The sequence below is a fragment of the Ptychodera flava genome, chromosome 16, assembly GCF_041260155.1.
Source record: "Ptychodera flava strain L36383 chromosome 16, AS_Pfla_20210202, whole genome shotgun sequence".
NCBI lineage: Eukaryota > Metazoa > Hemichordata > Enteropneusta > Ptychoderidae > Ptychodera > Ptychodera flava.
In genome coordinates, this window is record NC_091943.1 from 21,457,751 (window position 1) to 21,484,402 (window position 26,652).

Below are 26,652 nucleotides of genomic sequence, written 5' to 3' on the forward strand. Positions count from 1 at the left end.
GTTTTCACGTGCTGCAATTAATTTAATGTGTGCTAGAATTAATTTCTACAAGTGTCTTGAATTAATTTTGTGTTCGGTCGAAGTAATTATGTGTGTTCGCTCGAATTAATTATGTGTTTGAGCGAATTAATTATATGTGTTCGCTCGAATTAATTATATGTGTTTGCTCGAATTAATTATATGTGTTTGCTCGAATTATTTTCGGCCGATCCCACAGTCCTTTGCGCACGCTTTCTTGAATCAATATGGCGGCTCCCGACCGGAGTGGTATAGTTATTCAGGCGCTCGAACCGTGATCTGTGAAAATGGAAATCAATACTGATCACAAAAACTTTTGTAGTGTCTCCTGTCTGAGCGATCGTGTATGTGATTGCCATAGAGCGAATCTTTTCGAATGCTGCGTACGCTTACGGTACACTGCACTACACTACAGTAGGCCTACACGATGATTGGCAAAGCCCGATAGAAAGGGTGAACGTTCATGTCTGACGTAAACACAAAATTGGTCGGTCTTCGCTCTATGGGCAATCACATACACGATCGCTCAGACAGGAGACACTACAAAAGTTTTTGTGATCAGTTTATTGATTTCCATTTTCACAGATCACGGTTCGAGCGCCTGAATAACTATACCACTCCGGTCGGGAGCCGCCATATTGATTTAAGAAAGCGTGCGCAAAGGACTGTGGGATCGGCCGAAAATAATTCGAGCAAACACATATAATTAATTCGAGCAAACACATATAATTAATTTGAGCGAACACATATAATTAATTCGCTCAAACACATAATTAATTCGAGCGAACACACATAATTACTTCGACCGAACACAAAATTAATTCAAGACACTAGTAGAAATTAATTCTAGCACACATTAAATTAATTGCAGCACGTGAAAACATTTTGAACCCAAAATAAATTGAAGGAATTAATATATTAAATCTAGACTACATAAAATTAATTCCGGCACATAAAAAACATATAAATAATTTGAAATGTTAGCAAAATTAATTCTAGACTACATAAAATTAATTACAGCAAAGATAAGCAGAAATAATTAATTGGAACACATAAAATTAATTCGGCATGACTACACAAAATTAATTAAAGCATATAAAAATTAATTAAAGAAACATACAATTAATTTGAGGTGCTAGTAAATTAATTCCAGTCTACATAAAATTAATTCTAACATACTAAAATTAATAAAACATAATTTTGACCAGAACGGGCCCCCATAACTTTGCACCTGTATGTTCAGGGAAATTATTTGCAAATAGTGCAATGAAAATGTTCACCAGGTGCAGAGAGCGCGTGTCCTCAGGAGCCAGATGTCATGCTATGTATAATTGATAAGTTAATGATCAGCCTGCTCGTTACACTGCAATTGAAATGACGAATCAGTTGAATGATTTGACAGTTTGGGGCAATTAAAACTGTGTCTGCAGGTGAATTGTTTTATCGACAGGGGTGATCAAAAATTAGTTAAGGCTAGTACTGTAAATTCTTGAATCGTGTTAGTGAAATCACGGTGAGAGTTACCACTGTCAGATAAATGTGTATCTTGCCAATTCTAGTGAATGACCTTGACAGATACCAGAGTTCAGCAACTTTCTGAGTGTGCCAGCTAGATTGAGATGATATCACCCAGTTTAACCCTTTCACCACCATGGTTTGGCCCAAACCCATTGTTATGGATGATGAATGTGGACCTGTTTACAGGGAATGGTGGGGGGAGGGGGGTTTGAATAGGTCAACCCTTTCACCACCAAATTTATAGTATAACTCAAATCATTTCCTGTGTTGAGATGGACCGCTACAATGAGAAATGGCAATGGAAGGGTCAGAGAAGATACAGGTTATCTATTCACGGTTTTCAGCGAGTTGAGCATCTGTCATTGTCACTGGCATCGCTACATCAGCTAGAACGAACACTGGTGGCCCAACTTTCTCACCGCATGAACAAAGTCATGAGACTTGTCAAATCTACTTTTACAACCCATCAACATCAGACATGTCTTCATAGGGTTGAGATTTGCCGTAATTCCTCTACCAGTAAACGAATACAGGTTCGAATGGAAAAGCTGTGTTTAGCGAGCATAAAATCTTTACCATTGAAATGATATTTGGAGGGAAATAAGCAATGACTGCCGGGAGCTTGTACAGCTCACTGGTCATATAACTGTGGCCACATAACAGGCTACGGGGACGGGCAGTTATAGTCAGATTTCCATTCTGTAATTGAAAATACGTGACAGCTTGATCACATGCAAGGGATCTGTAACCTTGGCAATGGCCAAGTAACCCTAGTGAGGGTCATATTACTATAACAGTTGTCATGTTACTGAGTCAAAGGCTATGTTACCATAGGGACTGCCATAAAGCAATGTGAAGCTAGGGGGGATTTTGAGAAAGAGATGTACTATTTTAGAATCTATGAAAACTGAATGCATGTGTCAAAGCTATGTGTGTTATTTTACTCTTGTCAAACTCGTAAAATTAGTGTTAGCGTCTTTTTCCCCCCCCAAAGCTGGACGGGGGGAAAATGAATGACTTTATGTCACTTTATGCACATGCCAGTTCCATTTCACCTGTCAGTTTTGAAGGTTTTTGCATATGTTCCCCTCTCATCCGTGTTTTCCTTTTGCAATGGTCTACACACTCTGTATACAGAATGAGTGTCGAACCGTAGGTTGGTGGTACTGTAACAGGGATCAACACAATATGTATACCACCATGGACCCTTCCCCACACTTTTGTAATGTTAATGGTATACCCTCACATGCTTTCAATGTCATGCATATGTGACTTGTTCAGCGATCAATTCATCCATTTTAACCAAGATGTGCAGGCACAGTGCTGTATCACAATATCACAAGTTCATGACCTATCCTTTGTTTTAGTACTTCAATGATGATCCATCCCCAAACCATCTTGATCATGAGTGTATTATATATATATATATATATATATATATCTATATATATATATATATATATATATATATATATATATATATATATATATATATATATATACACACACACACAAAATGAAGTAACATTTCATATTTGCCAGATACCTACTTTGTGAGTGGGTTTCAACTTTGACCTGTACAAGCACACTTAATAAACATGACCTTGAAACTGCTCCATTTAAAATGGAAAAGAAAACATGACGAAGTTCAGCTTTTTTCATCATATTCTTCATTTCTTGCACCTTCTTCTTCAGTATTGAAGTCTTTCTGTGAACGAGAACCAACAGGGACGTATCAAAAATAAATGACAAAAAAGTTACGATGCCCTCAATGTTAACGTTCTTTTCATATTGTTACAAATCCCTGCCAAAATTGTAACTTTAGACACTGTGCTAGCACATTCTACTTGCAAGCAGGTATTCAAATTTTTTAGTTTGTTTAAATCTCAAGAAATTAATATACAGTCTCAATTGTACTTGAGCTTGTCAGAAACAAAGTTTGATTTGAATAATTTTTCCTGTATAAAGTGGAACACCTTCAAGGTCAAATGCTGTGCAATCTTGCTATCATTTAATGTCACAGTGTTTTGCATTGCTTTGTATTTGCATTTCTCATTTCCATAGCATTGATTGTGTACAACTTAATTATTTTGTCACTGGGAGAGGACTTGTATCCTGATAAGTCACATCTTAAAACTTCCCTTAAAAAGCTTTACCAGGGCTTGTCCCAATGCCAAGGTTAAGGTCAAAGTTAAGGTAGTATGCACTTCAAAACTGAAAGTTATAAAAATTTTGCTAATTTACCCCAGGAAATTTTCTCATTCATAATCAAGAAAAACAAAATCTGGGTTCACCTTCCAAATGGTAGGATCAGAGAAATGATTTACCTCAAAGCTAACAATATTTATACTTTGGCTACAGCAGTGTTCTATGGAAAATGAACGCTGAAGACATGTATTACTGGGAGAAACAAAGACATGCAGATAACTGTGTGCAAAGGCAGACACAGTTCTATCAGTATTTCTGTATGTAGTTTTGTGTATGCCGTGGTCCATTTTGAACTCTAGGTTTCACCTATACTGTTACTCTATGCAAAATTGATTTGCTAAGTCCACACTGTCGCTGCATAGATCCCTTGTTCACTTACCCCACTGTTTGTGTGTAGGTCCCCGTTCTGATCCCATTCAACCCTATGGTCTTTGTGTAGATCTTGTCTCTTTCCCTAAAAAACAAAGGGTGTGTACCAAAGTCTTGTTGCAAAATTGGAAATTCCTGTCACTCTGTTTCTCTTTGGTCATGAAAGATACGTTAAACACTTCTAGTTTTTCTACGAATTTTTTTTTATCTTTTACTTTCAGGTATTAATTTGTACAGAACCAATTTTTATCATATTGTTGTTTGAACCCTTTATCAGTGACCTGTGAACAATGATAACGTTGGACCATTCTACTTTAAATAGGGGTGTGGGAGCTTAAAGTACATGTAGTTGAAATCCCTACAACAGGCATAATATACTTTGCTTTTTCGGCAATACTTATGACAAAGTACTGTACAAAACATTGCCAAATACCTGCTGGCTGTTCCAGTCAGAAAAAAGCATATTTTTTCGCAAAATACTTTCCTGAAGTTACAAAGGGTATGCTAATTTTTTGCTTCACTGTGGCCCATTCATGCTGGAAACCGCCCAGTCCATTATCCAAGCCCTCCAGTGTGTGCTTTCTGAAATTATTTCCCCATTTTTGTCAATGAATATCAGAATCGTGCGTCATCAGTAACATACAATATATGTGAATGTAAATAAATGTTTATATGTCAAAATGTCATCGAGATTTGGAGTGTTGTTTATTGGTGTGTGCCTCAAACCTGCACTGGTCTTGTGGAAGAAGTTTATGCAATTTTCTGATTGGCCTAACACACACCGAAAAAAATGTTATTATTAAGGAGTCAGAGCTGTAAATTTTCTGAATTTCATTTTTTTTATCTTTATGTCAATTGCATGTTCTTGACTACTCCCCAAATGATGTTGAAAGGCATGGTCTCTAGGTGTAAAATGCTTTGATAGTGTTCGCATTTCAATTCTAGTCAAGACAAAAATTCACTTGTCAGCAATAGCAATGGTGTTCAGACTGAGTCATCTTCGCTTGCCAAGGTCTCTTGTCCGGGCAGGTGGATGCTTCCTGAAAACAGAGGCAGTTAGTGGGAAGTAACGGACCCGTGCGAGCGGACGATGAGGCTGAGTTGACAAGCTCCTCACTGTGTACCTCAACGTGCTGCGCGGTGTCAAACAACAAACTAGAATGGACATTAGAACAAAAAGTGACAAAAATGATTAGTAGTTACAGCTACTGGCTCTTTAATCATTATTGTTTCAGTATTTAATATTACAAGTGATTCATCTTCGTTTCTGTTCATAAAAATATAAATTTTGTATAACCAGAAAACCATAGCATAAAATATAGCAGTTGCATGATCGGTTAGGTCGACAAAAGTAACAAACAACGCATTATGTCTTAAATTTGAAACACTTGGTCATTTTATGTTACATGGTATTGTACATGTATGATGAAAACATGCTAGAGTGAGTATGAGGGAGTATGACGTTGTCAAAGATATATGATTATCCTGTCATTGTTGTGTGCAGACTGACAGGTGTACATTGTGCAAGTTCTTTGTTGCCAATCAATGGGGCACATCAACCTTTTAATCCTGTGAACCCCTTGGAAGGATAAATCCCAACATGATGTTGTAGGCCAACAGGGTGCAGCGTTTCCTCGAACTTGCAAAATTACAGAATTCCGTGAGTTGAAGTAGAAATTTCTGAAAAAAAATATCATTGCATTGTCTTCATAACATCACAGGTGACGTTTTAACTTTTCGTGCATCAAAGAGCACTTTTCAAGGCGGTACTTTGTTTACCTCTGATGCACACTCTTTAAAATGTCGGTGGTTCAGGTATCACACAGAAGAGTGAGTGTGTTCCTACTGTTTCAGTTGGATTTAGTTTGATCCACACTCGATATGGCAAGAGTACACCCACTTATGGACTTAGAGAAACTTCATGATTAGAGTCAGTATCACAGTAAGGAGGACGAGGAGCTTCAAAAACCCTCCAAGACCAGACTTGTTTAACGGCTCGTCCACTGGTCGCGTCTTAGTGGCGTAAATGACTCTGTACCAAAGTGTTTCAATTGCCTCTTTTGCACCTGCCCATTTTCCAGGACCCATGAAACGATACTGGTATGGCAGGGTGGGACCAAAGAAACACTTAAAAGCTAATTTCGGATCAGTAAGAAAAAGTTTATAAAAGTTGGGCCTGACACCAATCATTTCAGCAATTTCATCCATGTATGGAATATAATCTACTTGTATGGTATGTCGCTGTGATTTGACATATCTTGAAGCCATCGCTTCTTTCTTATTCTTAATATCAGTCATCATGGTTTCTTGAGAAGGTAGCTTTGCAAGACCTTTGAAAACCCTTGTAGCCCAACGACACTGAAGCTCTGATATCGGATTATGGGCGCCAGGGGCTTGTACCAGTCCAATGACCGCCAGTGTACCGTGTTTCATATGTGGTGGAAATACATATTTGTACATGGTTACTTCGTTGTTGGTAACCTTCACGATGGATTCATCCACAAATTGGAAACCAAAGGTGTAGCCTGTCGCCATGACAACCTCATCGATGTCTTCTTCCACTGTACCGTCTTCAAACTCTACACAGGTTTTCAAGAAACGCTTCACATTGGCCTTGACTTTGACACGACCAGACAAGATTTCATTTGGTAACCCATCATTCACCGTAGGATGTTGCTGGAGCACACCATGTTTCGGTAGTAGTCCATAGTTGGCATGGTTAAAACGCTGATTGAGTACACGCTCTGCAAATGATGCCTTCCAAGATATTGGAACAAAATCAAAAATCCGCCTTATACCAAATAAATCTATTGGAACACCATTTTCTCCGACCCTACTAATCACCCAGCTTCCTCTCCTGGTGCTCAGGAAAACCTACAAAGTGATAAACAAATGTATCAAGAAAACAATCAGTAGGGAACATCATTGGACCACGGCGGCCCCTACACATCAGTGGAATTATGTTACTTTGAAATATAAACTCTTATTTTTCTAAACAACATCTTAAAGGGACAAAGTCGGCCATTTTTCATGAATTTTGTTTAATGCCAAATACAATTTATATTGTGTGACATGTTGAAAGATACTGAATGAATGGGTGCCCATGCGTGTATTCGACCAAGATTTTAGACACGATACATGAAACCGCCGCGAAAATGAATTAATTAATGGTCATGACCATTAGTTCATTTTCGCGATGTTCAAGGAATCTCAGAGGTTGGCTGGTCTAATTACAGAAATTCACTGTATATTCAAATGATAATATAATAGTATGTCATGTTCATAAAACTTTCAGGATATCTAGAAAAAAAGAACGCTAAACACCTCAGAGGCCTGATAAAAATGAGTGCACTGATAACTACATGCAATGTCTTGCCTCGTATATAATGATTTGTAAATTCATTATGAGACGAACAGTGTATGTGCCTTCACAGTTCGATCACATTTGGTTCTGTATCTAAGATATGACCATTTGCCAAATGTATTAATTGTGAATGAAGGTAGATTTTTATAATACATTTTATACGGTGTTGTCTCACCTGTGAACCAACTCTCGCCAGTTCCACCGCTGCGTCAGCTCCTGAATTGCCAATCCCGATCACCATAATACGTTTATCCTCGTAACCCTTTGATTTCTTATAATCGTGAGTGTGGACGATTCTGCCCTGGAAGTCTTCCTGCCCTGGAAATTTCGCCACATGTGGATCAACATGATGACCCGTACACACCAACACAGCATCAAAGGTTTCTGTCTTGCTCGTGTCTTTCTCCTTGTCTGTATATTCTACATCCCACTTTCCAGTTGCGTCATAGTGTGCTGATGGTTTAACGCTATTGACTTGGATTTTAAACAAAATGTACTTTCGCAAACCAAAGTGCTCAGCGTAGAGCCTGAAATACTTCATAACGTAGGTATTATGCATGTAGTTTGGAAATTCTTTTGGTGGTGGAAAGTCACTGAACGCCATTATTTCCTTACTTGTGTTGATAACGGTTGTAGAGAACACACTTCCATGACCATCTCTTACATCGTCATGGTATTTCCACAGTCCTCCGATGTCTGTACCTTTTTCCAAGCACACCGGTTCAAGACCCTCATCAAGACAAGATTTGATGGCAATCAGCCCACTGGCTCCAGCTCCAAGAACAGCTACTCTTTTAGGCATGCTGAGAGATCAGATAGTATTTGTTGACCTGGATAAATAGAACAATATAGAAGATTTACACTACTGTCTGAATTGCATGGGACAATATACTGTGACCAATGAGGTTATGTAGTAGTCAGCCTGTGTGTTACGCAGTCACACGGCAAGGCTTCTAGAATGGAAAGAGACATCCTTTTATCATAACATTTCGTTCAAAATATATAACAGTTATCAGCAATTTCTATTTTTCTCTGCTTTTGTATTTTGAATAAAATATCTCTTGAAACCGTCTACATTTTTTAAAATATTATTTTGATCATTTGATAACTAACTATAGGCTTACTCCCACACGACACTGACTACTTAGAAAGTCTGTCTTGTCTAATTCATTTTACAAGCTTAAAACGAAGATTGCAATCATTGCATTTATCAAATATGGTTTCAGCAAGGCAAAACGTGATGAATCATTACTGAAATTTTGCTCAAAAAATTGATGATAAAGATTTTTGGGCTTTTTTGCAGACAAAGTGTCAGAGGAGTATGTCATCTATATGTAGCATGTATAAATTAGCATTTTCGGAGAGAACAATAGGTCCAACCGTTGTATTTAAATACTTTTTGGTGGCTTTGTCTGGAATTGAAATCGTTGGCAAAGTAGATCATCTATGATTCAGGGCAGACATCATACGAATATTGTTGTACTTTTAGCTTTGTTCCATTTTCTGGGTCACCATTTTTGTAGGTCACATTGTGACCTTCGTGTAGCTGCCACAATATAAAGTCAACTCTCTCAGAAGATATCCTTAGAATCACTCTTAAAGCAGTTTCACCATCATTAATTAGTGACATATGCATACTTTTAGTTTTGTACATCCAACAGTTTTATGTTAAGTTTAAACTTCAGTTAATGCAGACAATCTGCAGAGTTAATCATTACATGTGAAGTACACATTGACCTTTCGATAATGTCAAGCACAGAGAAAAGTACATGCTATTGCTATAAGGCTGTGTGTACGTGTTGATCACCAGGTACGAGTACGCGCACTCACCTTGTTCGAGTCGCTGTCCTCGAATGTGAAATTTATCGGATGCGCAAAGTCAGCAACGATTATGCTGGGCACAAAAATATTCAGTTTAGTGGACGTGGAAAGTTCGAGTACGCTCTTAATGTATGCAAAGTAATTAAATATACACCAGGGCTGCAGTCAGTGTAACCATGAACCTACCACAGAGGCGTATGTAATAACATACAGATGAATGTTATATATGCACTGAAATGACCTTCACTTTGGAGCACGACATCACAGTTGAGGGCGCCGTCATGGTGATCTGAGCTATTGTTTTCCATCTATTACTGAAGTGGGTGTAAAATTGCTAAAAATACAACCACCGTACTATATGATGCGCTAACGATATAGTTCCATAGTTTGTTTGGGAAGAAAAGGACATTTTCAACACTTAATTCACCGAGTTATCATTCATTGTGAAAAGTGGAGACTTCTATTAAGGCAGTTTATTTCGAAGAAAAACCAATACACCTTGTTTGTTTTAATTATGAACGTATGTGTGTTGGCCTTACCATAAAGGTATAAATTTGGAAGAGGAATACAAAAGTTTTTGACATACTGATAGTCCTGATCCTTGATTGTTCAACAGCTATTTTGGCCCTAGGAATTCGATCAATGGTATTCAAAATCTTCAGTTCAACAACGTGAATCGAGGGAGAATTTACAGTCATATTGCTTGTGATAGAGGTTATATGCGATTGTGGGCGGGACTATACAGATTACGAAATACTAAATTTAGAAATCGAGCATTTTTTTCATTCATTGAGCAGATCTTGAGGAAACGAGCAAAATAAGTTTAAGGAAAGCTGGACTCTCATATATGCAGTGCTTGAGGCCAGAAATAACAAAAGTGTTTGTGATCCATCGCCTTACTACTGCAAACCAAAGAGAAATTGAAATGGAATAAACTGGTAAAATTCAGATGTAGGTGCTGAAACAAACTAAAAGTATCGGCCGATGATTGCGAAACTGTGCCATGGGACATTAACTTTTCAGAATCAAAACAGGTCGATACCCTTGAGGTTAAAGAAAGAAAGTGTACTCTATATGTAATAACGATCATGTTGTTGAAGACAAAATTTATTGTGTCTTTGATTGCAGATTGCATAATGATATTCGGTCACCGAATATGCCACAAGTGAGAAACGCTCAACCTTTTGCTTATATAGAAACATTCTCTACGTGTTCAAATACAATGTTTATAAGATGGAGAAATGTAAATTCAGGCACATGATCCTTCCCTTACTAGCAAACGTGTTATGAGATCATACATACGCGGGGGGGGGGGGGGGGGGGCTGTACACATGAACGATACTATGTCAACGAGCATATGGCATAAGTGATTCATGAGCCGATACTCGGCCGGGATTTCACATTAATTTCTTTATGTAAGTTTTACAGTAGTTAGTCTTATATATCAATATATGTGAAAATGTGCCAGTATAATTAAATTCTACCTCTATTCGACCAAAAGATGACTAGCCTTAGGCCCATATCTCCTTTTAGTTCTCTTACAAAATTGATGCAGCAAAGAAGTTTACTACATGTTGTTGTTGTAATTGTTAGAGTATATACCTAAACTGCGATTACGAAAAGGGTATGACAAACGTTATAATTGATAAGTTACTTGAAACACGTCAGGGATTTGTGCCCTATTAAACAAACACAACAACATATTTATCGATTTTCGATTAAAATAGAACAGAAAGACTATCCAAATGTGTTATGAATGAAATCTAGATACGGTTTCTTCCATGCAGGCCGACTGTGGAAAATCACTGCGCAACGACAGAAAAACAGCATATCTTAATAGCTTAGGATTGATTTGCAAGCAAAATGATGACCTAAATGCTTTAAGAACAAAAAGACTTCGAGTCAAATTCTCAAATAAATCCTGTTATAGAAACTCATTCGACTATGGCAAACTACGTTTTATAGTTTTCGTTTACGTTTTATCATCGACTGGGCGTGTTTAAGTGGCGTAAATGACTCTATACCAAAGTGTTTCGATTGCCTCTTTTGCACCTGCCCATTTTCCAGGACCCGTTAAACGATACTGGTATGGTATAGGGTTGGACCAAAAAAAACTTGGAAGCTAATTTCGGATCAGTAAGAAAAAGTTTATAAAAGTTGGGTCTGACACCAATCATTTCAGCAATTTCATCCATGTAAGGAATATAATCTACTTGTATGGTATGTCGCTGTGATTTGACATATCTTAAAGCCATCGCATCTTTGTTATTCTTAATATCAGTCATCATGGTTTCTTAAGAAGGTAGCTTTGCAAGACCTTTGAAACCCTTGTAGCCCAACGACACTGAAGCTCTGATTTTGGATTGAGGGCGCCAGGGGCTTGTACAACTCCGATTACCGCCAGTGTACCGTGTTTCATATGTGGAGGAAATACATATTTGTACATGGTTACTTCGTTGTTGGTAACTTTGATGACGGATTCATCCACGAAAGGGAAACCAAAGGTGTATCCTGTTGCCATGATAACCTCATCGATGTCTTCTTCCACTTTGCCGTCTTTAAAATGTACACTGGTTTTCAAGAAACGCTTCACATTGGCCTTGACTTTGACACGACCAGACAAAATTTCATTTGGTAATCCATCATTCACCGTAGGATGTTGCTGGACCACACTGTGTTTCGGTCGTAGTCCATAGTTGGCATGGTTAAAACGCTGATTCAGAGTGCGCTCAGCAAACGATGCCTTCCAAGACATTGGAACAAGATCAAAAATCCGTCTTACAGCAAATATGTCTAGTGGAACACCATTTTCTCCGACCCGGCTCATTACCCAGCTTCCTCTTCTGGTGCTCAGGAAAACCTAGAGGTGATCAAGAATTACGGTGTATTCAATTGGGTTCGAACTGACAACCACGGCACACGATCACCTAGCGGTGAAGCCAAAGAAAAAAAACCGCTCAGCCTAATCCCGATTTTCAAAAAGAGTGGTGCAATAACCGAGGTTACAGTTGTTACAATTTTTCTGACTGCAACCCCTCCACACGCTGAAAAGCTCGTGAAGCAGTCGCGCTCGTACACTCACTATTACAGATCGCACACAAACTTTATCGAAGCAATTAATACATCGCTTAACTGGGCGAAAGACAACCTCGGGGACAATTCTGTCAGCCAGTAGAGCTATCTATCCAGGGTAGAAAATACGGTTTTTTTAATCGGGTTCGAACTCACAACGTACGGAAAACGTATCAAAGGTTTTCTGTCATCTGTTCCAATTTTGCCACAGTTACCATGGAAAGAGATAAATCTAGCCAATCACAGATTTTAAGCGGGTGGCCACTTTTTACAAACAGCGCCCTCACATTGGTATTTTGAATACCAAGGAACGCCCGTTTGACCATATATGGGCATATTTAGATTACAGGTGACTGTATACCTTTAAGAAATCACAATCAGTAGGAAATATTGATGACCACTTTGACACTATTAGTGTTGTAGATCCAAATTCAAAATCGTGGGCATGCAAATCTGTCGCCAACGACTTTGGATTACCGAAGTGTAGTTAATTGATGACATATCCACACAAAAGCGAAACAAACAGATTGTGAAACTTGTTGAAAATTGTGAACTGCTACAGATAGTATTGACAAATGTTTCAACACTGTAGTTTACGATTAGACTTCAGGGCTTAGCTTAGTAGCTGTAACTTCTGATTATTTTTTCACTACTTTTGCGTTTGACAATGTCAAGTTCAGTTTCTTCCACTACTCTCTAGAGTATAATAATATGCTCAGTATTAACCTTGTCAACTCAGCCTGTATATGTGTAAACAACCTTTTTACCATTAACAAGTCAATTCTTGTATGGATGGACTAGTATTTAAATATAAACACTAACTTTGCATTTTACGCGTAGGTATTCTGTGTTGAAAAACTAAATGGTTGATTTTCAACATGCACCGGGGTGAAGAACAAAAACTTGGGACTGACATACAAAAGGAAAGAGTGAAAATTCATCGAAGATTGCTGCTATTGGTACTTTAAAACGTGAACATATATTCAATGCAGCCCATCTTAACTGATACAAACTAATCTACTACTTACAGTGTCTTAGAATGCCGGTAAATTCTGTAATACATGTTATACGGTACTGTCTTACCTGTGAACCAACTCTCGCTAGTTCCACAGCTGCATCAGCTCCTGAATTGCCGATCCCGATCACCATAATACGTTTATCGTCGTAACCCTTTGATTTCTTATAATCGTGAGTGTGGATGATTCTGCCCTGGAAGTCTTCCTGCCCTGGAAATTTCGCCACATGTGGATCAACATGATGACCCGTACACACCAACACCGCATCAAAGGTTTCCGTCTTGCTGGTGTCTTTCTCCTTGTCTGTATATTCTACATCCCACTTTCCAGTTGCGTCATAGTCTGCTGATGGTTTAACGCTATTGACTTGGATTTTAAACATAATGTACTTTCGCAAACCAAAGTGCTCAGCATAGAGCCTGAAATACTTCATAACGTAGGTATTATGCATGTAGTTTGGAAATTCTTTTGGTGGTGGAAAGTCGCTGAACGCCATTATTTCCTTACTTGTGTTGATAATGGTTGTAGAGAACACACTTCCATGACCATCTCTTACATCGTCATGGTATTTCCACAGTCCTCCGATGTCTGTACCTTTTTCCAAGCACACTGGTTCAAGACCCTCATCAAGACAAGATTTGATGGCAATCAGCCCACTGGCTCCAGCTCCAATAACAGCCACTCTTTTAGGCATGCTGAGAGATCAGATAGTATTTGTCGACCTGGATATTTAGAACAATATGGAAAGGTTTGCACGACTGTGATTATTTGTGTCTGCATTGCATGGAAGAAATAATGTGACGAATGTGGGCACGAAGAAATCAGTCTGTGTGTGTATGCTGCAGTGCTTCTTGAAATGGACACTGAGATTGCTGCTCCATAATATTTCATTAGATCATAGTTGTAAGCAATTCGGATAGTTTACAATCGGATTCGAACCCACAACATACACCTTATTTTCCTCTAGTCGTGTACATTTCATGTTGTAATTGTGAAGTCAACGGAAGAAACATTGATTTTATCATATGTTCAATTATTTAATGACTGCAGGATCCTCCTTCATGCACTGGACATAGAAAGCGTAGAAATTCTTTCTCGTCTATGTAGTTACGAACATAAAATGACGATTGTAACCATTTTACTTCTAAAATATGGTTTCAGCAAGAACAAGCTTGATGACACAAGACTGGACTTTCACTTACAGTGACTTACTTGCATGAAAAATTAGTAATTATGTTACATAATTACTCTTTTGTCATGCAAGGATGTAAAGAGTTCTGAACTTGACAGTAGCAGTTCGAGATCAGTGACTGCAGTGGACCCAATGAAGAAGAAGGGCTGAGTTCCTTCGAAATATCTAGGATATATAAGCTCAGAGCGGAATATATATATTATATATAATATTTTAAGTTTTGGTCGACATTGTAGACAGTACAGACTGTACATGTCTGCATGTGAAGTACTTGCTGCGGATCCGTAGCCCTACCACTCCCTTTGCTGGTTGTGTCGGGGCAGTGGGGGCTAGGGTTCAGACACTGTAAAAAGTGCACAGTCGTGCGCATTTTCAAAAATGCGGCGAGAAAGTGAGCGTTTTTCTTGCAATTCTCCAGAAAAACAACAAAAAACCATCATAATCCGGAGTCGGAATGTATCGAGCGCCTACCTATGGAAGGATGCCTACGTTGATGTCCATTTTCCTCTCCGTTTAGTCACTTCTTCGTGTTTCAGCGAGCGGGTGACTTGGAAAAATCCGCCATCATGGATTTTAAACCGTTGACCTATGACGTCACATTTTAACATCGGGATCTCAACAAAAACGAGTTTTCTTGGTCGATACTTTGTTTATAAGCCAAATTCAGCTCCGTAATCAAATAGACTCTCCAAAAACATTTTTTCCCACATTGTAAGTTGCTGTAAACTCCCCCAACACAACCAGCAAAGAGAGTGGTAGGGCTACGGATCCGCAGCAAGTGAAGTACACAATTACACCAGATGATACGCAGTGGCCAAGCACATCGCTGAAACCTTTCTGTTCATTGGATTCACTTCTATCACATCTTTCAATTTCTGAGAAAGGTCTAAATTCGACGATTACATTGTCCATAGCTTGGTAAGTCGTCCTTTTTCACAGATAAGGGGCAATTCAAAGTGTCGGCAAGTGTGGAGGCAGTGCCGTTCAAGTCACAAGTCTTGGCGGACAACGTCCAGTGACACCCCTGCCAACACGTTGACTATACATATAGGAGTGGAGACTAAATGCCCACTTATGAAAAATACCGTCAGGACACTATGTGCTCACATTCGGTTTGAATGGTCCATTCAAGAAATATTTAAACCAGGAAAAACAAGAATGACAAAAGCAAATAAGGTATCCAACTTAGGTACTGGAGGTCATCTTTAGGAACATGCATATCAACTTCTATAGCAATGGGACAAGCAGATCCTAAATACATAAGCAAATGTCAACAACAAAAAACAGACAAGGCTTGATAAAAGAAAAGGTGGGAGTGGGCAAAAAATACACAAGGGATCTGGTAAAAAAGTAATGCTACATCAGCAATCTTCTAGACCCTACCCCCTCCTGAATATCAAATGTTCTACCCCTTGGTATTACATAAGACCAAATGACAGGAAGTTGGAGGTTTTTTAATTAATGTCATGAGCGTTATCATTCTAATGTAAACAGCACTTAAGGTAGTTACAGATAGTGAAATGCCTTCAACTGTGGGCAGTGATTACAACATCTGGAATTATCCTGGATCCAAATTTCTCATCTGTTCTTGTATGTCTTACATAGAAAAGTTGCAAAAATTGGTCCAAAATGAAAAAAAATCACCTCAGCTTTGTTTTCTGGATCAAATTTCCTACAAATGATACCAAATACAACAAAATTATGTTCACAGCCTTCAAAATTGTCTCACAACATATCCTGGGTTGGTGTAGGTCATTTAAGGTCACAAACTGAGAAAATTACCTAAAATATACAAATTTTGGGGTTTCCCAACGCTTTGAGCAGAAAATTTATCTAATAACATCTTTTGGGACTTTATATCAAATTACAAAGCTATCAAACAAGGGACTTTATACCAAATTACAAAGCTATCAAACAAGTAATGTTGAGATAAAGTTTTCTTGACCAAAAATGACAATATTGTCTTAAAAATACAAATTTTTATATTTCAGGACAATTTCCACATATCTAACTATTGTCATCTCTGTACGTCTGTGTACCAAATATGAAAGCTGTCTGTCCAGGGGTTTTAAAAAGGAAATACTGTTTAAGATTTTTTGACCAAAAATGACAAAATTGCTCAAAAATAGTAATTTTCCCAATTTTGTCATAATTTCAACAAATTAGAAGAGTAACACCCTTGCAAAGAGACAACCCAAATTTGAGAGCGATTGGGTTGGCGGTTTCAGAGAAGAATTTTTACTGGAAATGAGAAAAATCACAAAAAAATTCAGCAAAAATACAAAATTAAGGATATCTTCACAATATTCATAAAACTCTATAAGGTTCACCTAAGGTACTTGCACACAAATTTTCAAAGCAATCAAAAAAGCGGTTCTTGAGTTATTTATTCTTAACCATTTTCACATTTTGTGAGCTCATTTGCATAATTTTGGCACTGCAGACTTCATTTGAACAAAATCCCATCTATAGCCCAGGATGCATCCAAACACCAAATACCAAGCTGAAACGTTCAGCGGTTTGTGTGTTTTTGATGTTGACGGACATACTGTACATACATACATACATACATACATACATACATACATACACACACACATACATACAGACGCCATCGACTTCAGCCTATACGATAAACTCACATTGGTATAACCAAATGTGCACTTATGAAAAACGCTAATTGCTGAATTTCCACCAAGGAAATTGGAATGTTCGATTAAAACGAATAGCTACCGCATAGGGAGGTGCATACTATAAGTTTAAAGCTGTGTTAACATGTTACCCACTCACCTTGTTGACCTCGTACGTGCACCTTATTGGCTTTTTCTACTGAGAGAACGACTATGCTAAACAGCGATTATGTTGGGTGTAAAGAAATGCTTCGACAATCAACTGACGGTGAACAGCTCCAATCCGCTCGCAGTGTGTGAAAAGTAATTGCAGTAGGGCTGTCAGTCTATTGACCTACCACAGAGATGATTATAATGTAGCACAGAAATAACTGGACACAATTACAGTTGTAAATGTTTGCACTTAAATGACCTTTATCATGGAGCAAGACATCACGGTTGAGGGCGCTGTCATGGTTAGCTCAGCCATCACATCATTTAGACGACGACGACTACTACTAGTACTAGTAGTAGTAGTAGTAGTAGTAGTAGTAGTAGTAGTAGTAGTAGTAGTAGTAGTATGTTTGTTAGAGTGACATGTAATTACCAAAGTATATAACTCAAAGAGAAAAATACAGGATGAATTACCCAGCCCATCGGGCTTATAAGTCACAATGAAATATAATTCATTTAACAAATCTTTGAGGGTGCTATATAATTAGAAAAACAAAGAAATCTCACAAATCACTAATTAGGAACATACAAAACATTTCGTCGCCTATTAAAAGCTCTAATAATGAATTTTGAGGTGACTCTTGGGTGATTTACCATGATATGTTTTAGCTTACATATATCATCGTAAGAAAAAAAATTCAGGACAAGATTCACTTACAGAATTATATAAAGAAAACCGTTAAGTCATCATACAATGAGCAATGGAAAATAAAATGAACTTCATCCTCGACATCATTCGAATCACATAGTTTACATGTACGATTGGCCACTGCCTCGCCTCTATATCGCCCTGTTTCAACCCTGAGAGGAAGGATACCAAAACGAAACTGGGCAAACAGAGACCTTTCTGATCGAGATAAGTCCAAGTTTAGGTAGCCTTCAGTGCTGTACTCTGTCTTAAAAGTGGAATAAGTACGGAGTTTTGGTTTATTTAATACATCATTGTACCAATTTTCAACACACTTAATTGTTTGTTCTCCTTGACCCTATCTATGTCACAAGTGTCACATCATCAATGTCTAAACTTTCAAAAATATTATGCAACTCTGCTGACCAATTTCCAGCACACAAGTAATATCCATAAAAAAATTTTCTTGGTCAATCTATTTTCATCCAAACAATTCAGTCTGTTCCAGTAACGAACCATATTAACCCATCTACGAGTGATACACATGTCCCAGCCGGTATCTCCAAGAACAGCAAGTTTAGGCGCAAATTTATGTACTCCCAGAAAATAACGCAGTGCCCTGTTTTGGACTAATTCAGGAAAAAGAAAGTTCTCATAGCCCCAGATTGATGAACAATAATCAAGAATAGGAGTTACAGAGGCATTAAACAGTTTGGTGAAAGTATTAAACCCCATGTTGTTTAGATATTTAAATTTTGAGCAAATCAATCCCAGAGCCCTACCAGCAGAATCAGCTAGTGCTTCGGCAGTTACTGAAAAATCTAAGAACTCGTCAAACATAATACCGAGATATTTATATCTCGAAGCAAAAGCAATTTCATCCGTACCAATGTGAAAACGGAAATCACTACGTATAACATTGTGTTTTCGGAAATGTACAACCTTCGACTTTACAACATTAGCTACTAGGCGCCATTTTCTGCACCATGTATGAAACAAATTTAACATTTCTTGTAAATTGTGCTCACAATCAGAAATGAGAACGATATCATCGGCATATAATAGAATACTAACATTCATCTCCCCTATTCTGATACCACATTGCAAATTCTTGATATTTACAGCAAGGTCATTTATAAAGAGAGCAAAAAGAGTCGGAGATAAATTATCCCCTTGCCTAACACCACTGCGTGTTTCAAACGACTCTGTAAGAAAACCATTTAAACAAATCGATGCACTGGTGTCAGAATAAAGGGAGTTTACAGCATTATACATCTTACCATCGACTCCATTCAGGAGCAATTTATAAAAAAGTGCGTCTCTATTAACATAATCAAAGGCTTTTCTCAGATCGAGGAAAGCTGTGTATGTTGACAGATTATTCACAAGTCTATTACGGATAATCGAACTTAAAACAAAAAGATGATCCTGGCAAGAACGGTCTTTTCTAAACCCGTTTTGTTCATCAACTAACACTTCATCACTTTCCAGGTAATCTAAAATCCTACGATTCAAAATAGAACTATAAAGTTTAGAAACAACACATTGCAAGCTTATGCCCCTGTAATTTAAAGGTAAACGAGAATCAGCCGATTTGTCTTTTGGAATTGGAAGAATCACAGAGTGTTTCCATATACTCGGAACAATACCAGTATCAAAGCAAAGTTGAAACAAATGTTGAAGCAGTTTGACTGCCTCAGCATTCTTGAGAACCTCATAAGGGATATTATCAGCCCCAACAGCTTTACCAGATTTTGCTTTCCTTACAACAGATTCAACTTCCTCCACTGTAATGTTCCTATTGAGCCTATCATTACTAACATATAGTGGGTCATTCATATCGTTCAACATCAAATACTTATGTTGACACATTTGATTGTGAAAGTCGACATCAAAATCACCGTTTCACACACTGTAAAGTTAAGTGTTAAAGGATAGAACACTAATTAAACGCCTTTTTGTAACACTTTTTGAACGCGTCTAGACGTTCAGAAATTTAACACTACGTGTTCAACCATGTTCAATTTTTGAACACACGTGTGCAGATTTTGAACGCTACGTGTTCATCAGACATTATATAGAACACCATGGTGTGCCATATCAGAACACTCGTTGCACATGAAATGTGTTCAAAAAATTGAACGCATTTACGCGTTCAAAGGGCTGTAACACTTTTTGAACGCATGGACGCCGTTCAACGATAAGTGTGTTAAAGGCTAGAACACATGATGCGCGCTTGTTGAACACCTTTAATTTTGGGCGTTCAGGGGGTGTTCAAGCCTGGAAATAACATAACAGACCACGGATATTCAGTAAAATTATTTTATTCTAAAAATACACAAAACATTTATACGGTAAAATACAATAATTTACTGTAAAATGGGCAAATAAACATTACTACTTTGTATGTAAAGCTTGTCAGAGGAAACTACCAACGGTGTGAACACCCTCCTATCAAAAACATAAGCAATAAAAAATCCTCTCAAACACTGTAGATAGTTTTAAAAAATATGAACAAAGTAATGACAAAACTGGTTTTATTTAAATATTGTGGATTACGTTTTATGTTCATACTTGTTTAAAACGTACAAAACTCATCTGAAAAAGCTCACAATTTGGCTTACTTATTGTGTTGAAAACACGTATAAGTATGAAATGCATACTCCATTTTTGTAAGATGGCTTATTAAAGACATTTCCTCTTGTATAGACAATTGTAAATTTTGAAGAAAAAAGTTAGTCAAGGCTTCACTAGTGCACATGGTATATAGTTGTCCACACTAAGTTGTCAAAGTGTCACAGTATGGCACGACATGCAGAAAGTGGGGAAAGTGGGTCCTTGGCAGGATAAAACCTATTTCCTTGTCCAACGAAGTCCTTCATAAACCAAAAGGTTTGTTTGTTTGTAATATCTTTAAATAACCCCTGAAATAAATCGGTGACATTTCAAAAATCTACTTCTCAGAAATTAAAAACATATTCGAAAAGCCCTTTCAAATTCTTGTGTACCCTGCTATTAATTTTTATAAATATTTTTTTACCAAAAATGGTAAAATTCGCCCTTAAAATAAAAGAAAACGTAGATTTCATAATAACTTGAATATATCACATTCTGGTGATCCCTAATATCTTAAAAATATCTGAAATGTCTTTAATGTCTTAAAAATACAAGTTGCAAATTTCTGCATAATTTGAACAATCTGAAAAAGGCTATCAGTAGAGATCTATGTCCTAAATATCAAAACTGTTAAATTAGCAGTTTGAAGAAAATTTTTTAAAGATTTTTGACCAAAAATGACAAAAAATGCCATGAAATATAAAAATTTGAATATTTCATCACAGTTAGCACAAATTGACAAAGGTCATTATTAGGGACATGTTTACCAAATATTGAAGACGTCAGTAAAAGAGAAGAAGATTTTTACCAAAAAAATAGCAAAATCAGCCTCAAAAACATAAATGTGCATATTTTATCATAATTTAAACATATCTAATTAGGGTAATCCCTGGGAACCAGTAATCCAAATATTAAAGGATTCGTACAGGCTGTTTTGAACAAAAACCTTGTTATGTACAAATTTGAGTACAATGCTACACATCCACTTATTTAGCTGACAGCAAAGCTAAAAACCAGTTGCTAAGAACAAGAAACGCGTTGAGCTACAATACAAAATAATCTTAGGTTTGATAGCATGCTGCGATCAACTAAATGTTAAAGGGGCATAAGCTTTCAAAAACGTGAAGTCTCCTTCATCAGATGCAAGGGGGAATGGACAATTGAAACAGAAAGTGACAGAAAATTCAGAGTGAAAATTTCAGAAAATTCAGTAATTCAGAGTGGACATTTTTACTCTGAATTTTCTGTCGCTTTCAGCTTTAATTTTTCATTCCACCCTTGCATCTGATGAGGGAGACTACACGTCTGTGAAAGCTTATTCTCCGGCAACATATTGTAGATCATAGCATGCTACCAAAGCTTAGATTAATGAAGAACACAAATACAGAAACTTATCAAAATTCAGTTACTGACCCTTGAAAGTTTAAATCTACATTGGAGATGAATTGGGGTTCTCAAGCTTGGTTCCAGACAGCTACCTCTTCTGTAACAACTCTTCGATTTTCAGTTAAGTCCATTTTTTACATCCTGAAAATAATGCAACAATAGGTAATATGGCGAGATGAGACTTTCTATGAAAGGCAAGGGGCTGAGGGGAGCCTCTTTTCAATACTGTTACAAAATATTTGCTTATTCTTGTCATCAACTGATTAAAATAAAAAAGCCAAACTCTCATATGCTGAAACAATACATTGTATACTCTACGATGCTTAACTGATGTTTTACATGCGATTGTGTCTACTAAAAGACATGTGTTAGCTGTGATTACGCAGCGGTACTATGCAAGGCGTATCGATCGCGCTCGGGTCAAGGGTTATCGCTACAGTGTTTTGCGATGACCCTTGACCCGAGTGAGATCGATCGATAGGCCATGGCCAAAAGTACCACTGCGTATTCACAGCTAGTTGTTGGTTTACCAGCCACTGAAAGAAAAAAGGTTTCTTCACGTAGTTAAGCTATCTCATAGTACAATACAATTAATTTCAAAGGATAATAATACAGATGCTTCAAAATCTAAAACCTTTTACGATTTTGGAGAGAAAACTTACCCTTTCTGGTCTTGTTTCCGCACGATCACGATTTCAGCGTGCGCTTACAAGAAAAATGTCGCAACTTCCGTTTTGATGCATCATGGGATAGGAAAAGGCACCAAACTTGAACACCAAGTGTTTAGAAGTAGAACGCCTCTTGCACGCCGATGTTAAAATTAAAACGTTCATGGTGGTTTTCTGATTGTCTTTTCAAATTTTCAAAATTTCAACCCGTAATAAACGTGTAAAATTATTTTTTATACTTCCTTTTTTAGAAAAAACATGCTTTCAGCAATTGTAGACCGGAAATATTTTTCACTTAGTGTGAAATTTGTCATAACAAAATCCGTGTACGTATGCCGGACAGCGAGGCAGTAGTAAAGTTAATATAGCCATTGTAAAGTAAAAAACACAAAAGATTGTTAACTGTTTCAGAGTATTGTAAAATTTCTGTGATGCTGAGTTTTTGAACACTTGAAGGAGATGGTTGTTAACACATCGTGTTCAGGTTTAGAACATCATTGTTAATAATATGAACACTAGTGTTAACAATATGAACACTAGCCGTTCAAATTTGAACACCGACATATACATTTTGAACACGTAAAGACGCGTCTACCGTCCGCTATTTTTACAGTGTACATGATTATACAGTGTACCAAAATCTTTCCGCCATACGTCAAAGACAGTTTTTTGATCTGAAGTAACGCTGCCATTGTCATCATAAACTTCCATAATAGTATCGCTACGGCAACGTGGACCTAGCCGTTTGATATGGTCCCAAAATCTGTGGGGGTCACCGGAGCAAACAGCCTCAATTTCTGTAAAAAGACCTTTCTTATATTGCCTGGCGTAATATTTTAACCTCTTGTCAAACTTATATTGAGCAAGCTTAAAATCATTTAGATATCTACGCCTTGTACAAGTGTCATTTCGACACCTAAGGAAGAGTTTTTCTTTTGAGTGCATAGTTTCCCACAGACCCTTGAGTTCATCATTCCAGTACGGCTTGCAAGGTCGTTGTCTACGGCGTGATTTACTAGTACGTATACAGTCACGGTACCGCAGAGTTGAGTTCATCTCATTGATGACGCAATCACAGAGTTCAGTATAGATATTGTCCACACTTCGTTGGTCATCATTACACGTTTGTATATTGTCAATTATAGAAATTATTGCTTCGCGTGGAACTCTTGAACTCATAAATGTTGCTGGCATATTGGCTAGCTTGTATTTACTTGAAGCAAACTTCTTTATGTTTTGTGCACCAGCCATGTCGTGTCGGTCAGGCGCTGGGGCATATACAGCTGACGAGTATTGAATGATACCGACAATAGAGAATGGTCTGGCATTTTGCACCTGTCATTTAAAAGATGGGATAGCCCATGTTCATCTAAAAAATCGGACATAGGACATACTGTAAACTCTTGACAGTGCTGGTGATATTCATGTTGAACAGCAATATAATAAACCACGGCCCTGCCTCTTGCTGAGATAGATGTAAAATTATCAGTACCACAGTTTACTTTACCATTAAGTACACAGAGTTTCGAGTCAGCCAAAAATTCGAAAAATGCCCTACCATGCTGATTTACTGTTTCATCAACACCTGTCTGGTTGAATGTCATCAAGACGAACTATATTATCATGCAAATTACCTATGCGCGAATTAAAATTACCGCATAAAAACACAGCATCTGCTTCGTCTGCCAAATAAAGCTTACTCAAAATGTGACCAAAACAATTTGACGCATCCCTGCCCCATGGGGAGTTTTCTGGTGGCAGGTAGCAAGAAAAAACAAAAATACAGTAATCTGATAGCCGATGTTCCAGCTTGATAGCCAAAATACCGTCGTATACCTTGTCAAAAAACTGTAACAACGTAATCTCTCAAAATGCTGTCCTTAACAAAGATGCCAACGCCACCAAAAGACCTACTTGCACCTGTATGAACGCGATATCGATTGAAACCAAACCATTTATACCCTTCAACATAGATTGTATTTTGGGATGATAAATGGGTTTCATTAATACTAACTACGTCAGCATTAGCATGTAAAACTATTTGTGTACGAAGTTCCTTGTTCCATTCTGTCCACCCGCCAACGTTAATATGTGCAATTGTGATTCTGCCAAGGGCTGGCTTAATCCTAGTCATGAGACATTCCGCTAGGGACATTCTGTGATGATGTATTCATAGTTGGGTTTTTTCGGATTATACGACCATTACCCGCGATTCGGAAGTCTGCGCCATTTGGTAGTAGGGAGAGAACAGTACGCGCGTTCACTTCTATCAGGCGTTCAACATGAGACTTGCATGATTTATATGTACTCTCGAAAAACGTTCACTGTCTTTGAGCTTCTGCTTTGCTCTCAGCACCGCGATTTTCTGGCCAATACTCTCAAAAGATATTTTCACCAAACCTGGTAATCCTTCCTGCCGACTTCTTAATCTGGTACATTTAACCAATTTCACACTGTTCGCAATTTCTTCCCCAAGTGCCGAAAGTACCCCAGCACTTTTTCGGTCAAATTCTCATCGGGATGTTGCTCAATCATAGTTGCTATAACTGACACATCCGATTCAGCCACCTGGTTAGTTGCGGGAATTCCTGAAGACTGAACATCAGTACCTTGACCGGCCTCCAAAGCACGCAACCTTTCTTCTACCAAGGACATTTGGTTTTCCATTCTGGCCAAATCCAGTGAAAATTCATCTCGGACTTCCTTTAGTTTTGTGTCTAAAGTGGTAAAAAGTTCATTTTTCAATTTATCGATCTTGCTATCAAAGGCCTTGTGCAGTGATTCCTGACCTGCTTTCAGGTTACGTAATAGCTCAGCAACTTCGCTTTGATCCGAGTCCTCCATTGATCTCCTGGGCGAACTTCGGTTACCCCCAGAACTTTGCCGTGGTCGTTTCTCTTTTTGACGTCTATCTTCATTCATGGTGACTTTCCACGTTGTTTAAGAGTAACTTAGTACAAGTAACAACTGGTTTGAGCTCAAGGCAGGTCACTCAATCGGAGAATTTAACGAAAATTTTGGGAGCTACTGATTTGTGGTGTGTTACCTTCAAAGCGCCCTCAATCAAATGTACTACTACTACTACTACTACTACTACTACTACTACTACTACTACTACTACTACTACTACTACTACTACTACTACTACTACTACTACTACTACTACTACTTCAACTGATAACCTTTGTTTCAGGATAAGTGAACTCTAGTCTTAGAACCAGATGTGAACTGAACATGCTCACGTATTTTATTATACATTGCAATTGTGTGTAAATTTAAACTTTTGCCACATGTTTCAACTTCATTTAAAGTGTTACGATCAACATCATGAACAATATTCACCACAGATTATGTAATTAGCTGAATAAAAAAATACTAAATTTCTTTGAATGCTGTCATTGTATCACCACTTTATATAGCAAGTTTAATTGTCTTTGGTCAAGTCCTTCAAGCTATATATGCCAAACTGTGAAAGCTCATTTGATATGCAAATTATAAATTAGTTGACATGAAAATGTGAAATGACTTTCAATATTCTTTCAACCTGGTATCATCAATTTACATGGCATGTTTTGCCAACTTTGATCAAGTTAATCCCCGTATATATCTCTAATTAAGAAAGTTCTTTAAATAAGGAAATGAGGAATTGGCTGAAGCAAAAAAAAATTATGACTTTCAATAATGTTGCATCATAGTATCTTTGATGTACATAGTAAATTTCTTCAACTTTGGTATAGTCAATCAAGATATATATCCCCAATAAGAAAGTTCATTAAATATGCTTAATGCTCAATAACTTTCAATACTGTTGTATCGAAATATCTTCAATCCATACAGCAAGTTTCGTCAAGTTTGGTCCAGTCAATTTAGTAGAAAAGTTCATTAATATGCAAGTTAGGAATTGGCGGAAGTAAAAACGCCCAATGACTTTCA

At 37.6% G+C, this 26,652-nt stretch overlaps 2 protein-coding genes across 5 annotated transcripts; both read right to left on the minus strand.

Moving 5' to 3' along the window:
- Nucleotides 1-5,896: 5,896 nt before the first annotated feature.
- Nucleotides 5,897-9,393, minus strand: LOC139114284 (flavin-containing monooxygenase 5-like). Of its 2 annotated transcripts, XM_070675890.1 has the most exons (4): nucleotides 9,308-9,393; nucleotides 8,093-8,307; nucleotides 7,653-7,795; nucleotides 5,897-6,987 (listed from the first exon to the last, which is right to left on the minus strand). In XM_070675890.1, exons 2-4 carry the CDS (start codon nucleotides 8,277-8,279, stop codon nucleotides 6,022-6,024), a joined length of 1,296 nt encoding a protein of 431 aa, XP_070531991.1. In that variant the 5' UTR covers nucleotides 8,280-8,307; nucleotides 9,308-9,393; the 3' UTR covers nucleotides 5,897-6,021. The 2 variants fall into 2 exon arrangements, with proteins under 2 accessions (XP_070531991.1, XP_070531990.1); XM_070675889.1 differs by having other exon boundaries at nucleotides 7,653-8,307.
- Nucleotides 9,394-10,387: 994 nt separating this feature from the next.
- LOC139114287 (flavin-containing monooxygenase 5-like) lies at nucleotides 10,388-17,597 on the minus strand. Of its 3 annotated transcripts, none has more exons than XM_070675893.1 (3): nucleotides 17,369-17,597; nucleotides 13,454-14,108; nucleotides 10,388-12,158 (listed from the first exon to the last, which is right to left on the minus strand). In XM_070675893.1, the coding sequence occupies exons 2-3, from the start codon at nucleotides 14,078-14,080 to the stop codon at nucleotides 11,583-11,585; spliced, it is 1,203 nt and encodes a 400-aa protein (XP_070531994.1). In that variant the 5' UTR covers nucleotides 14,081-14,108; nucleotides 17,369-17,597; the 3' UTR covers nucleotides 10,388-11,582. The 3 variants fall into 3 exon arrangements, with proteins under 3 accessions (XP_070531994.1, XP_070531993.1, XP_070531995.1); XM_070675892.1 differs by lacking the exon at nucleotides 17,369-17,597 and adding an exon at nucleotides 15,068-15,607; XM_070675894.1 differs by lacking the exon at nucleotides 17,369-17,597 and adding an exon at nucleotides 15,050-15,607.
- Between the last annotated feature and the right edge of the window lie 9,055 nt (nucleotides 17,598-26,652).